Source organism: Cheilinus undulatus, linkage group 20 (genome assembly GCF_018320785.1).
Source record: "Cheilinus undulatus linkage group 20, ASM1832078v1, whole genome shotgun sequence".
Lineage (NCBI taxonomy): Eukaryota > Metazoa > Chordata > Actinopteri > Labriformes > Labridae > Cheilinus > Cheilinus undulatus.
Window position 1 is genome coordinate 30,869,058 of NC_054884.1, and position 15,984 is coordinate 30,885,041.

General features: G+C 39.5%; 1 protein-coding gene across 1 annotated transcript in view; it reads left to right on the forward strand.

Moving 5' to 3' along the window:
• The window catches only part of sdk2b (sidekick cell adhesion molecule 2b), a 179,467-nt gene that overhangs the window by 99,705 nt on the left and 63,778 nt on the right, over positions 1 to 15,984 (forward strand). The window contains exons 15-19 of the mRNA XM_041815899.1: positions 1,708 to 1,848; positions 5,305 to 5,486; positions 10,176 to 10,291; positions 13,905 to 14,100; positions 14,474 to 14,572. Coding sequence (XP_041671833.1) covers positions 1,708 to 1,848; positions 5,305 to 5,486; positions 10,176 to 10,291; positions 13,905 to 14,100; positions 14,474 to 14,572 — 734 coding nt within the window. The remainder of the gene's footprint in view (positions 1 to 1,707; positions 1,849 to 5,304; positions 5,487 to 10,175; positions 10,292 to 13,904; positions 14,101 to 14,473; positions 14,573 to 15,984) is intronic.

The window sequence follows — 15,984 nt, forward strand, 5'->3', positions numbered from 1 at the left end:
AAATAGAGACACCCTAATTTTGTCACAAACATGCTTTTAATCGAAACGGTGATGTACTGTCAGCAGAATGAACCTTGTGGGGTGAGCAACTAATATTGATGTGGCGTTCATGAACAAGCCTCTTCTGCAGAAGGGCTCTTCAATTTGAGCCACTGTAGCTAGCTCCATTTGAGTGCCTGTTTCTTTGCTTTATTCCTTAAAACTTCACAGCTAAAACTCCAAACTGAAGGGGTGCAGATGATCTGGTGATTGGGTTGCGCCTTGTGTGCCAAGTTGTAACAGGTTTTGGTCCACTTTGTGTGTTTTTTTGCTGAATTAAAAAAACAGAAGAAGCCCCAAAATAAATCTTAACGAAGACAACAAAAAAGCCAACAACCACTGATATGATTGTTGGTGCCAGAAGTATTCATCTGGAATTTTCCTGCTTAACCATCTCTAGGGTTTACAGAGAATTGTCAAAAAAAGAAAAGATCCAGCTCTTTTGGCCAAAATGCCTTGTTTGCAGCAGAGGTGAGAGAAGAATGAGCTGTCTGGTTTCAGCTGATGGAAAGGCAACAACTAGAAATACCACCGGTTCCAACTGTGGTATGCAGAGAAGCATCTCTGAATGCATAACATGCCAAAGCATTAAAGCAGATGGTTACGGCAGCAGAACACCACACCAGGTGCCACTCCTGACAGCTAGGAACAGGAAACATTTTATGAATTTTTCTCAAGAAAATAAACAAAAATGTAGTCATTTATTCCCTGGAATTCCAGGGTTCATCTATTACTGTGGATCTGTAAATTCCTCTGTGACCAAGGACTGCATGGTGCAGTTTGAAAAGGGCTTATTTTTGTCAGATTTCTCTTGGACATTAGTTAATAGCAAGCTCTTTGTTCCTTCCTTGGTTCAAAGTCAGTTAAAACTTTTTTTTTCTATGATGCTATGATTAAAAAAGACAACTTTTCTTTCTAAAAAAGCTCTGAGGAATCTCAAGTCTCAAGAACCAACCAGAATACTTTTAGCCTGATCATTAATACAACACCATGCTCATAGAGCATGTTTCCCAGACAACTGCTGGTGGATCTCCTCAGTCAAGAATCTGTGAGGAAAGATATGAGCCGAGACCCCAAACATCATGCACATCCACATGTAAACACGCTCACATACTAACAGAAAACTCCCTGAAAGCCACAGGAGAGATTTTAGGTCCCAGCACCATTAGGTTCTCTGCGACTCTCCCTCCCTCCCTCTACCAGTCTGTCAAACTGCCTCACGCTGCCAGCTCCTCAGCCAGAGGAGAGCCGCGGGGGGGCTCCGTCTGTGTATTGCAGGGGGGCTGGCAGGCGACGCCACATGGTGCAAAGTCACCACCACTGATCTCCCTTCCACCAATCCTCTCCTCGGGTTGTTTTGTCAGGGTGAATACATGCCGATTAGGTGGCTGAGTAGCCTCTGACTCCCTCAGATGTGGTGTTAAGGGCGTGTGTTTGGGAGCAGAAGTTCACAGGGATTTTATTTCACAAAGCAGCAAAGGAGAAGGAAAGATTTCAGAGGTAGAAAAAGATTGTTTTTAGTGTGCTTCATGAATATACCTTTGAATTGATATGCTTCATTTAAGCTGTCTGTTATATTACAAAGCTTTGGACTGAAATAAACTAAAGCTTTCTGCAATGTTTTTTTTTTCCGTTCCTCTTACTTCAGTTTTCTCTGTGTTTCTGCAGTGTCTCTCTCCCGGAGGAGCCACCCAGCGCTCCTCCTCAGAACGTCATCGCCAGCGGTCGGACTAACCAGTCTATCATGATCCAGTGGCAGCCCCCGCCAGAGAGCCACCAGAACGGCATCCTCAGAGGATACATCGTCAGGTAAGACATGCATTTTCTATGATAGTATGCTGAAAGAGACAACAGTTAAATACACACCTTGGAACTCTCCCATGGCAGCCAGTCTCTTTCTTATTGGTGAATCATGAACACTGACATTAACTGAGTCAAGTGAGGCCTCCAGGTCTTTCACTGTTGTTTTGTGACCTCCTGGATGAGTCGTTGATGTTCAAGCAAATTTTGTAGGCCAGCCACTCCTGGGAAGCTGTTCCAAGTTTTTTCCATTTGTGGATAATGGCTCTTACTGTGGTTTGCTGGAGTCCTAAAGCCTTAGAAATGGTTTTGTAATTCTAATTTCCAGTTTGTTTCTCATGTTTTTATCACTTTCTTTAGATTGTAGCATAATGTGTTGCTTTTTGGGATGTTTTAAGCTACTTCACTCCGTCAGACAGGTTCTATTTAAGAGATTTCTTAATTCAACAGGTCTGGCAGTAATCAGGCAAGGGTGTGACTTGTGAAATCAAACTCAGCTTTCCAAAAATATTGGTTAATTCACAGTTAATTGTATTCACTGACCTTAACTGAGTCAGGTGAGTGTTGCAGGTCTTTAGATGTTGCTCTGGATTCTTTTGTGACCTCCTGGATGAGTTGTCGATGCGCTCTTGGAGTCATTTTGGTAGGCAGGCCACTCCTGGGAAGGTTTGCCACTGTTCCAAATTTTCTCCATTTGTGGATAATGGCTCTCACTGTGTTTTGCTGGAAACCCAGAGTCTTAAAATGGCTTTGTAATGCTCTACAGACTGATAGATGTCAATGACTATTTTTCTCATCTGTTATTGAATTTCTTTAGAAGGTGTTATGACAAAATTGGGATCAGCTTTCAAAAAGAAATGTGGTTAATCACAGATAAAAACATAATTTAACAAGGACTTTTTTCCCTTAATAAATGAAATCATCATTTAAAAATTTACCCAGGTTATCTTTGTCCAATATTAAAATTTGTCTGATGATCTAAAACATTTAAATATGAAAAGTTTGCAAATTTATAAGACACCAGAAAGGGGTGAAATACTTTTTCACAGCACTGCATATTGGTTGCACAGAGTAATCCACTTTATAGCTGTCAAAAAGGTGCTAATTTTATGTGTCCTACATCAAATTCTTGAAGTTAAGTAGACATGTTTTGTTTATGATTTACTGTTATATTGATATATGAATTTAGGAGCTTTGGAAATTGCAAAATTTGTATTTATGTATAAAAAATATCCAGTCATTATGAAGTAAACCCACTTTTCTTATTAAAACTTAGAAAAAGTAGTTTGGACTTATTTCAGCTTCATTATGTGACTTTGGCAAGGTGCTAGAATAAAGGCTGTAACAGAACTGTTCATTATTCTAACTTGTATTTTGTAAGTTTGAAAATTTTAAGCACTTTTCCGCTTCAGTTCGAACATTAAAGGGCTCGACATCATTTTAATGTTCTCTTTGGAAATCCTTATGTTAACATAAATATGAATGAAATATGAATTTTAATTGTAATTTGCCTAATAAACACAAAGTGCATTCAAAAAGTAGTCAGAACCCCCGTCACTTTTTCCAATTTGAAAAAGTAGAAAAAAATCTTTTTTATTCTTGTTAATCTTCACTCAGTTCCCAATCATGACAAAGTGAAAACAAAGTTGGAGAAATCTTTGCAATTTTATGGAAAATAAAAAACTAAAGTATTTAGACCCTTTACAAAACCACTTAAAATTTAGCCAAGGTTCCTCCCATTTCTCTAAATCTTTGCTGGGATGTTTCTACACCTTGACTGGAGTCTACCTGTGGTAAATTAAACTGATTGGGCATGAAATGGAGAGGAGCGCACCTCTCTGTGGAAGGCCTCCCAGCTGACAATGCATTTCAGAGCAAAAACCGAGCCATGAGGAACTGCCCACAGAGCTTAGAGACAGGATTGTTGAGAGGCATGGAGATGGGTAAGGATACAAAACAATCTCCTGCAATGAAGGTTCCCAAGAGCACAGTGACCTCCATAATTCTCACACGGAAGATGTTTGTCACAACCAGGACTCTTCCAAGAGCTGGTAGCCCAGATAGACTGAGCAATTGAGGGAGAAGTGCCTTAGTAAGGTGACCAAGAGCCCAGTGGTTACTCTAAGTGAGCTCCAGATCCTGTGTGAAGATGGTACAGAGGTCTAGAAGGACATCTGTCACTGCAGCCCTCCACTGATCAGGCCTTTATGGCAGAGTGGCTAGACGGAAGCGTCTCCTCAGTGTAAAATCATGGATGCCCGCTCAGCTTTCACGTGGAGTTCTGTGCAAACTCCTAGCGTGCTTTCATGCGTTTTGCACTGACTCGAGGCTTCTTTAAGCCACTCTGCCACAAAGCCTGGATCAGTGGAGGGCTGCAGTGATGGTTGTCCTTCTGGAACTTTGTCCGATCTCCACACAGGATCTCTGAAGCTCAGGCAGAGTGACCATCAAGTTTTTGGTCACCTCTCTTACTAAGGCCTTTCTCATGCAATTGCTCAATTTGGCTGGGCAACCAGCTCTTGGAGGAGTCCTGGTTGTGTCAAACTTCTTTGATTTGAGAATTATGGAGGCCACTGTGCTCTTTGGGATGAAATTTACCACAGGTGGACTTCAGTTAAGGTGTAGAAACATCTCAGCACTGACCAAGAGCAATGATGGGCTACTGAGTGTAGCTTAATGATAATAAAAGTGATTTTTTTTTCAGCTGTAGCATCAGGCTGTAACATAGCAAACTTTAAAAAATGAAGGGGGTTAGAATACTTTCTGAATGGCCTTGGCTTAATGTAGTTTTAATGTCATCATATAACTTTGTTTAACTGTTAAAATAAAGCCACATATGACATTTTTAATCTGATTTCAACAGCAGAAAGTCACAAGGAAATTTTCATTTCTCCATGTACTCCAAATATTCCTGTAAAATGTTTACAACACTACTTTAAATACTTGTATGTTGCTGTTCATGTTTAATGTGACAGATCAGGGTCTTTTTCCAGCAAAAACAGTATATAACTCATTTTACACCCCTTACTTTAACATCCTGCTAAATGTTTAGCTGCTAAAAGAGTCCCACAGAGTCAATAAATACCATTTTCATGTAGGAATAATGTAGTCTGAGAGTAAATTTAATGACAGGTTTAACGTCAGAAAACTTTGCAACTGAAACGGGCTGAGTCAGCTTTCTGCCAGCTGACTGTAAATCCTGCAAACATGTAATTAGTTTGCTTCTCTGTCAGGCTTTTTATTCATTACACCCCAGTGAAACAGCAGGTGTGTTCCAAACCGGAGTAGGTGCTTTCTGTGGGTTTTAATTACCTGTTTTTTGGAGCTTTGTCTCCCCCTAGCTGCAGGTGATTTATCATGCAGAAGCAGAGCTGTGATGTGTTTTCTGTGTCAGTGAGCCTTTTGAAATGTCAAATCCAGGGTGCACAAAACACACGATTAAAAGATCACTCATGTTTGTGTTAGGTATCGTCTCACCGGGCTGCCTGTGGACTACCAGATCAAGAACATCACCACTCCAGACGTGACCAACCTTCTGCTGGAGGACCTCATCATCTGGACTAACTATGAGATCGAAGTGGCCGCCTACAACGGAGCCGGTTTGGGTGTTTTCAGCCACAAAGTCACTGAGTGGACTCTGCAGGGAGGTGAGAGCTCAAATCATCGATGCTATTGATCAGAGCACAAAGCTGATATGCTGACTATTTTCTTTTTTAATTACTGAATGCATCCTTTTCTTTGGGTCAGCGTTTATATGTGTTAATTTAAAGCAAAGTGTTGATTATTCATTATTCATTAAAAAGGCCGTGGAGAAAGACCCTGCAGGAGCACAATCAGAAATTTCTTCAGTAAGCATGCACTTTATATTTTATCTATAACATAAATCATCGCCCTAACACTTAGGCTGTTGTCTTAATTCTGGCTGCTGGTTTATAATCTGTGCATAACTTTGACAATCAACCTAATAACTAGGAATAAATACATCTATAATGTTAGGACAGGTGATATAATAGCCTCATAGAGGGATATAGTTAACACCAGGACCATAACTGTAGGTTCTAATAACCTCATAAACCTCAGTGATGAAACTGAATTACAAACCCATTTCCAAAAAAGCTGGGACGCAGTGTCAAATGTAAATAAAAACAGAATTCAGTGATTTGCTAATCCTTTTAAGCCTATATGCAATTGAGTTTAACACAAAGACATTAAATTTAAAGTTCGATTGTAATGTGGGGATTTTTTTGCATTCTGAATTGTATGCTCATGACCTGTTCCAAAAAAGTTGGGACAAGGCGCCTTTTCTTCTCTAAACACTCTGTAAGCAGCCGAGGACTGAAGACGCCAGTGTTGAAAGTGGAATTATTTACTTTTTTTGCTTTTTCATCTGAAGCTGCTCATAACTGCATGGTTATTATTGTAGTTTTTTGCCTCAGAAGCAGGCCAGTCTCTTACCCACACTGTATTGTGAAGCCATGCTGTTGTACCATGTGCCGACATTGTCTCATTGACATTGAAATAAGCAGGGACATCAATGAAAAAGGTCCTCATCTGGATGGAAGCACATGTTGCTCCAACACCTGTATGTATTATTGGTAATAGGTTGTTTCCAACAAGCGATCCTGTTCAATTTGTTACGGTACAGTTTGCATTATTTTTTGTGTTTTTAATATCAAAAGTCTGAAACTGTTAGCAAATAACTGTCCTCATTTTTTGACACCCTTCCATAGGGACGCCATGCTTACCTATCTACCTCTAAACAGAGGAGCTAAACAAACAATAGAGACACTGCTGTGTGCTGATTGGTCAAAAGAAGCATCATTTCTGTGACAGGCATAATAAACACAAACATGGAACCTGCTGTTTTGAAATATCGTGTGGATTTCAAAAGAAGAATATTATCAGGATGATATTTACAATCAATGACCCTAGCGTGTAATACCACCCCATGGACGACCTCAAAGGCGCAGACTTTCCTGGCGAGGGGTTGCAAAGGGAATTGGACAGCACTGTTTAGAAAGAGAATGATCCAGCTGGTGGTGTAGCCTTGCCATCTGGCTGTCCACCAAGTGAGGGTACCAGACCAAACCGTACTCAATCAAACTGGATCACCTGAAAAAAACACAGCTGAAGTAACCCCTCTAAATATCACGAATGCTGGTGTTTGTGCTGAATTCAATACAGTAGGTTTAAAGGGAATACAAATTTCTGTATTCTGTTTTACTTACCATTTTACACAGTGTCTCAACTTTTCTGCAACTGAGGTTTGTAGATCATGTGTACAAATTTCCTTATGAAATAGTTACTAATTCCTTCATTGTCTGATCCAAGGTTACGTTGACTTCAGTTTCCAGTTGCAGATTCTACATAAAAATGTAGAAGCTCTACAATTAGGTCTTGATTTTCAGTTTGGGAAGTTTTCTGGTGTCTGCTTTTGTTATTCTCTTGTCCAAGCTGCATTCACCGATCATGTTTTAGCACGTTTTGGTGTCTGCTGCAGAAACAGTTCATGTGGGCAGGCAGAATGGGATCCACACTTTGACAAATGAGCTCCCACTGACGGTACCCTAATGATAATCTACGTGTTCGTTTTAAACAGAAATCCAAACATGAATACAGATGATAATTATGATAATTATGGTAGATTGAACTTTAAATTTCCTCGCTCTTTGAAAGGCACCAGAAATGATCAATCCAACCTCCATTCAACAATAAAACGTTTCAAAATTCTTCTTGAGGATGAGTCTAAGCAATGCTTGACTTTTTAGAAAATTGGCAATTATCACACATGATAATTGTGCCAATCGGGCTAAATTCTCCCCTCTCCTTAAGTCAAAAAATCCCAGATTAACAGATGGTTCTGAATATTATTCTGCAAGATGGTCCTGTAGTTTCCCTGATGTGCTCAAAGGATGGTTGGTGATTTAAAATCATAAATATTAAACATGTTCAGGAGCAGGCTTGTTACATGAAACAGCATGATAGCCAATCAGAAATCATGCTGAGTGAAGGAGGAAGCACAACAAACACAGCCATGGTAATGATAGTAAATGGGAAGGATGAAGTGTTTATACGAAGTACACACGAAGACAAGGAATTGCACCAAAATCACTACAAACAGCCGGCCACATTTAGCTTGTTTACTTGAAAGTTACACTTTTAACCATGCAAGATTTCAACTTTTGAGAGTGGAGGCTGTTGCAAGTGGTTGTTGTTGATTTAATGTGTAAAAGTGAGGTGTGCTGTGCCAGTCACAGTTGGATGCCATACGTTATAATAATATTTTTCTAAGATTTCTAAAGTCTTTTAGTGTTTTTTTCCAGACTTTACCATCATCCATTCCCAGCGGCATATCATCTTTGAGTTGATGACAGCTAATGATTAAAATCCATTTCTTAGCAAGCACTGCTCCTTAAAGTCTTGGAGAAAAAGCCATCTTTCTCTTTCCATAAATGTCTCTTACTATAGTCATCCATTTGTTGAGGCCTTATTTTTTGGAGGCAATGAGCTGTGTCTTGCACAGATAAAAGTCTGTTTTACAAGAACATTCCCCTTTATCAAACCGAGATACAGGACCTTTACATCATTTGGTATTCTCACAGGGATTTAAAAGACAATGTTGGAATAAGAATAAGGGACCAAGTCCGAGTGCTTACAATAGGGTACTCACTGATACTGACATCTAAACAATGTAGAAGTGCATAGGTGGCAGCATGCGTCACTTTTGCCATCATCATTAAAATACAAATAGAGACAGACATGGTTCCAGCCTTTCCTTTCCTTCCTTTCCCTAATCCAGGGGTGTCAAACTCAAACTCAATATTATTACTATGACTGGCCCTAAAATATGAGGTCTGCAGATTTCCTCCACTATAAAAAAAATTATCTTGATGATATCAAATATCCTAATGTCATAAAAATGTGAAAAAATAAAGAGTGAAAATAATTCGATATAAAGAAAACTGGGAAAAGAATTTAATTTAGGTTTTCATTTCACATTTACAATTTTGCATTGCACAGTTATGACTTCAATCTATTAATTGGACTTTTTATCTCATATTTTGGTATTTTCTACTTATAATTTTGATATTATCTAATAATTTAGCTTTTTTAATTTATAATTTTGACTTTTAATCTCATATTGTGAACTTTACAATTTATTATTTTCACTTTTTGTCTCATAATTTGACTTTGTCAATTTATTATTTTGACTTCATATCTCACATTTTCACCTTTTCAACTTTTAATGTTGACTTTTAATCTAATATTTTGACTTTTCAATTTATTACTTCGACCTTTATCTCATATTTTGACCTTTTAGGTGCACAATTTTTAAAATTAAGTTATATTTTTGCCTTAAAAACATGATTATAGCTTTTTTTAAATATTTGCCTTTTAAAATCATTAAACATCTAATTTCTTGCTTTGACCTTTTACACTAATATCTTTGACTTTTTATCTCATATTTTGACCTTTTAGATTCACAGTTTTAAAATTTAAGTCATATTCTTGCCTTAAAACATGATTGTAACTTTCTTTTCATGCATTTGCCTTTTAAAAGCATTATTTTAATGTCTAATTTCATGTATTGAGCTTTTGAACTGATAGGTTTAACTTTTTAATATCATATTTTGAGACTTTTAACTTATCATTTTGACTTTTTAAATCTCGATATCATTTATCGTCAGTTCTAATTTTTTTCCCCATAATTTATTACTTCTGAAAAATGAGAGTAACAATTTGGTTAAATGTTGAACCCGTTAGGCCCTCAGGGTAGACCTTAATTCAGAATCTGGCCCCATCTGTGACTGAGTTTGATACCCTTGTCCTAAGCTGAGATCAGATGTAAAAGATGTCCAATACAGTATCTGCAATGTGCAGATGTCAGAGCATCCTAAATAAGAATAAATGCACATTTACTCAAAGTTACTCTTTCATTATTTGAACCCAGATTTATATCTTGAATTTAAGAAATGATCAAATTGATTGACTTCATAGTGCCTGTGTGAAAGCGACTCCTAACTGCTGTCTATGTGCATTAGCATTAACTGGTCTCCATATGGCCCACACACAGGTGTGACAGCCCTCTGAAATCCATAAGCATCTCCTTCTGTCGCAAACAAAGCCACCGAGAGCTGGCTATGAGGTGTGAGTGTCATCAGGTGTCGAGTGATGACCGTTTCTGCCCTGACCTGTGCTGCAGCGATCAATACCAACATCAAAATAGATGCAGGCAGTCTTCCAGCAGTCATCCGAGAGCCGCTCTCACACCTTTTTGTTTTCTCTCTTCTCTCTCCTCTCTCTTGTTTATCTCTTCCTCTCCTTGTGCATCCAAGTTCCCACCATCGCCCCCGGCAATGTGCAGGCCGAGGCGGTCAACTCGACAACGATCCGTTTTACGTGGACAGCCCCGAACCCTCAGTTCATCAATGGCATAAACCAGGGGTACAAGGTCAGTAGCCGCCACGGCCCCCCCCCTCCTCCTCCCAACCCCCCTCCCTCCCAGTCATCACAACCATTGACAGATCTGTCAGAGCTCGACTTGTAGAATCACATTTCCTGTGTAGCACAAAAAAAAAGCCAAGGGGCAGAAGGTGTTTGGCTTCATCGTGAACAATGATCTTTGTTCACCCATTTGTCAGTCGGAGGTCATTCTCTTTATCTTAGCGGCCATTTTTCATCAGTTTTATTGTGAAGCCGTGTGCACGTAATGATGAATGTCTTCATTATTTTGTCACGCGCTCCTGAATGTAGTCCATCTCTCTTTCTGTTGCTTATTCCTCATGGAAACAAATGTACCCCACAGGGAATCATAAAGCCACATCCATGGGGTAGTTGCATTTTCTCCAGTGACACTTAAATATGTCATGTGGGTGTTTTTTTCATGCTGCTTTTTGTCTTTCTGGTCAATAAGGCTCCACAGGCTTTTGTCAGCTGTGTGGAGGGGTCACAAACCAAATCTCATTTGAAATACTATATATTTTCACTCCAGGGATAGACATCAGACACTAGGAGGAACAAAAGAGAGAGAGAGAGAAGAATGAGGTAAAGGAGAGGGAGAGCTGAGCGTATACACCTGTACCAGCTCAGGCTGTGAAATATGGCTACAAATGCAAAAAAATACGGCCAATGTTTTTGACAAATAATCATGCAAAAGATAAAAATTGCTTGAAATATACTTCCTCTACTCTGATATGAAGGACCATGTCATTGGGATGTTATAAAAAATTGTATAAGTCAGAGAAACTTAAGTAAACACTCATAATTACCGTAAATGATACAATAATTTATTGAAATTTACAAGTTTAGAAACAGAAAATGCGATGTTCTTATAAGTCATATTTTTATGCAAATGTTTTGATCAAAGATTCTATATAATAATTTCATGTAATCTCAAAAACAAAATTGAAAGTAAAGTACTTCATAACTGGAATATTTCTTACCAGCAGGGGGCGTCTTAGCCCTTGGAACCCAGAGCCGGTTTTAGCTAATTTTTGTAAAGGACTATTTTCCAAACTGTTAGATTACACCTTGTCTCGTGTTGATCTTTAGCTGACCCTGATTGGTCGCTACCACCAAGAAAACAATAGAACAGTGGTCATCAACTACATTACAAGGGCCGGCTTTTTCCGAACTTTTGGGGCCAAACTTTCAAATACACTAAAGAAATTTTTAAAATGGTCTAATTAACATAGTTTTGTATATTAATTTTTGTTTTCATTCAAACGTATATATTTCAGCAAGCAGGAAAATTGCTTTCCATAGAAAGCGGCACTTTTTATAAAGAATGAACTGATAAATACTGTATGTGTTTAACATAAATTATATAAGCTAATAATGGCTAACAGGTGGATCTCCGAAAAAATGGATGAAACATAAAGTCATTTCTGATTAAACTGATTCGATCTCAATTGTTTTTGGAGTCGTTTGAATAGCGGTACGAAGTTTGTTAAAAAATAATAAAATCCAAATTCAAAAAAATTCAAAAAATTTCCTCTACACATATTTTGAATTTGATCATGTTCTTGGGCCACATGGGAAGATATGGGGGCCTTGATGTGGCCTCCGGACCTCCAGTTGATGATCACTGCAATAGAAGAATAAATCGGCGTATCATGATTGGCCAGCAGGCCAACAGGAGGTTGATGCCTTTAACTTTCAGAGAGGGAAAAATGGAGGACTGATAGCAACACCACTAAGTTTTTCATCATGATAAATGTAATAAATAGTCATACTATCATGGATTTGGCTATTTGAGTTTTAGTATCAAAGCTCTGAATGAACACCACGTTTTAGGTCTGGATTAAAAATGTTATGGAAGGGATATCAACGCCAGGAGCTGTCTGTAGATTGGCAAAGAGGAGAGAGATCACAGCTTCCTTCATAGAGATCCTTTTTAATGGCTTCTAACCTCGCTGGATCGCTTGGATCAGCGGCGATGTAAGAGACAAAGCCTTAGCCATTTCGTTACTAAAGTCCATCAATAGCAGGTGCCGTATTAAAAACACTTTCTACCTTCAAATCAACCTTGTAACAAAGATGCAGAGCCGACAGAGGTCTTAGGTTTCCTAAGAAACAGCTACAGGACATCCTGCTAGCTTGCAGTTATATCAGCCATAACACTTTTTATGTATTGATTACATTTTCTTGATCAAACTAAAAATGATAAGTTATAAAGAAAATTCAACTCCCCGCACAGTGGGGGCCCATAAAGGCATTATCAGAATGGGTCATTCTGAAGAGCTCAGTAACTTCATGCCATAGATGCCACCTGTGCAATAATGTGGTTCCTGAAAGTTCAACACTGCTGCATATCCCACAGTCAACTGTAAATGGTATTATTAAACAGTTGAAGCATTTAAGAACAACAGCAACTTAGCCACGAGCAGGAGACATAACGTTAAATCAACCATCTGGGGGAGTAGGGATATTGGATACTAGCCTTGTATCTCTAGTGAAGGCCAATCTTAATGTTTCAGCATAACAAGACATTTTGGACAATGCTATGCTTCCAACTTTGTGGCAACAATTTGTGGAAGTCCCTTTTCTATTCCAACATGACTGTGCCCCGGTCCACAAAGCAAGGACTATTAAGACATGGGCTGATGAGTTTGGTGTGGAAGAACTAGACTGGTCTCCATTGAACCCTGACCTCAACCCCATTAAGCACCTTTGAGATGAACTAGAATGGAGATTGTGAGCCAGGCCTCACAAATGCATTACAGAGTGAATGAGCACAGATTCCCACAGAAACACCCTAAAATCGTGTGGAAAGCCTTAAAGAAGGCTGGAGGCTGATATAGCTGCAAAAAGTAGACAAATGAATACTTTTGTCCACTTAGTGTAAATGCTTAAAGAAAGCTGAGTTTTCTTCATCATAAGATACTAGTTCCCTAAAAAGTCAAGGTGATGGCAGCTTGAAAGGCCGCCTCAATCACTCTGGCCCAATCCCACTCTCCTGCCAAAACAGGGAACCTTTTCTTATTAGATGTGCCATCTGCGAGATTGTTGAGGCTTGAAACGGTGGAGAAAATAATGAATAAGGCACACTGTTATGATATCAGCCTGGCCTCAATGATTTGATGTACTAAGCCTCAAAACACTAAACAGACAGCAACTTTAGATTTGCGAGTTCAACACAGCCAATCTTCCCTAGATGTTCTCCCTCATTTTTTGAAGCTGGATACAAACCCAATAGTCCTACCTTTGGGACTTGTTACCTTAGCTCGTAATCGCTGAATCCAGGCTCCATTTACTAGTATATGGTTTGCAATGAACATGCATGATGGGAAGTTATCATGACTCTCATGAGTCTGAAATTTCCTTCCCTGATGATCCAATTGATACTTTTCAGCCATTTCCTCATGTCAAAACCTCTTCAGGGCATCTTTTTAAGTAAATTTGGCAGAGCTATGAAGCTGAATATCCCCTCAGTGTGGCTCAGGACCGCCAGAGAGATGAGCTACTGTTAGTTGACTGAGAAAAAATTACAGGAGAAATAGTTTGCTCTGTTTTCAGCTGTCTGGGTAATTTTCACCTCACTTAGTCTTTCTTCTGCGTTTTAGTTGCTGGCCTGGGAGCGCGGCAGGGACAGCGACATTGCCATGGTAACAGTAGGACCCAACTTTCAGGACAGCGTCCACGTGGGCTACATGATGGGTCTGAAGAAGTTCACAGAGTACTTCACATCAGTGCTGTGTTTCACCACGCCCGGAGACGGCCCACGCAGCCCACCCCGAGCACTGAGGACACATGAGGACAGTAAGTGACTCTTTTAAATGCTTTTTCTCACTCTGGTGGCGGCGAAGGGACACAAGCATCTCACAGTAACACATCCTGCAGGAAAGATTTATTATTCATGCTGTAGCAAGTTGTGGAGAGGTGCTAATGACTCTGAGTGTGTGGTGCATCCAGCAGGGATCTTCAGAAGTAGAGCTCGGTTTCCTCAGAGATTATTGGCTAAAAACTTCATTTTCATCTGATAGTTTTGTTAACAGTTATCTTAATTTGCAGATTTTGTTGTGACCACATTTTAAACATAACACTTAGCAGATCAGCAGACATTTTTCATTCTATGCAGCATGGCTCTTTTTTCCCATGGCTTTGCTCATTATTCTTTCATGTTCCTATCCAGCCCCCGGTCCTGTAGGCCACCTGAGTTTCACTGAGATCTTGGACACCTCGCTAAAAGTGAGCTGGAGTGAGCCTAGCGAGAAGAACGGCGTTCTTACAGGTATGCTTTCCACACCCAAAACTAGAAAAAGAAAGAAATAGATATAATAATCAATCACAGGATGACTGCAGTCATGAATTAACCACCTTGAAATGTATCCAGGGTGGGCACAGTTGTTCTAAAACAGTGATGGCAACTGGCGGCCCAGGGGCCACATGTGCCCCCTGCCCCAACTCAGTGTGTCCCCAACTTTATTTTGAAAATCTAGAAACTGTAAAAATGAGAATAACTCGATACAGTCTGCCATGAAAACATTAGACATAAGAAATAGTCTCTTTAGACTGACACCTTATGTGACCAGTTGGGACCTTGTCTAAAGCCTACAATAGCCAATGAGGGCCCGGGTTTGGGCAGTGCCCGCCTCCCTTGTGATGTCACCAGTGCCTGTCACTTAAGGACTGGCAAAATAAATACAAATGCAGGACAATATTTGAATGTAAAGTGTAATATTTCTAGTATTATTTGTAGATTATTATTATTATAACACTTGTTTTACTTGGCGGAGAAGGCTCTGCTCAAAACATGCTCCGTGGGTTAGTCCAGCCATATGCTTCGACTTTCTGGGGGGGTACCTAGAAAACTCCATATGGATGGATCCATTTATGATAATGTTGACTGCAATAAAATTAATTCAAGAACAATTAATCCATAGTAGCATGAATTTGAACACAAGGATGACGCTTTATGCCATGAAGGAGGAGGCTGGGGTGGAGGAGGTTAAGCAGCATGGTGCATCAGCGTTAATGCAAGCAGGGATTAATGAGAAGTATGTCATATTTAAATACACCACTGTGTTGAGAGGAAGAGCTGTGATTGGTTGTGGGAGCTTGAAGGTGATAATTAAGATCAGCTGGCTGTCAGCTGATCACCACTGGTCGTATGAACTAACGCTGAGCTTCACAAAATGTACGCTATTTTGTTTATGCCTCTATTTCAGTGCCAGTAATACTGATAGTGATTCTGAGACCAAGACGATGCCTGTATGTTGAAGCATTCAGGAGTATCAGACTTTTTAAAGTTAGGTATATGACCATGGTTACGATGGTTACTGAGGGTCCTGGACTTTCATCAGAAAAACATTCATCTTTCACTTTAAAGAGTCAGACAGGGAAAAAAATGTGTTTTTGTTGTATTACTCAATACCGCTAGCACCTACAGTGAGTCTGACGATTTGGAAAGAACTTTCAGAGTGTTACCTTTCAAAAGATGCCTTACATGTGCTCGTACTCCAAATGATTCAAACACAGTATTCGGTTTATTCTGACTAATCTTACCTGGATTTCTAAGGGGTTAAACCCCCAAAAGACTGTAAAGCGAAGCAGGAAAGCTGTTATATATGACAGGAGCTGGAGGTCAAGGCACCATGACTTCCCACTGCTAAGGCTGCTTCTGCTTAAGACTAAATATGCTAT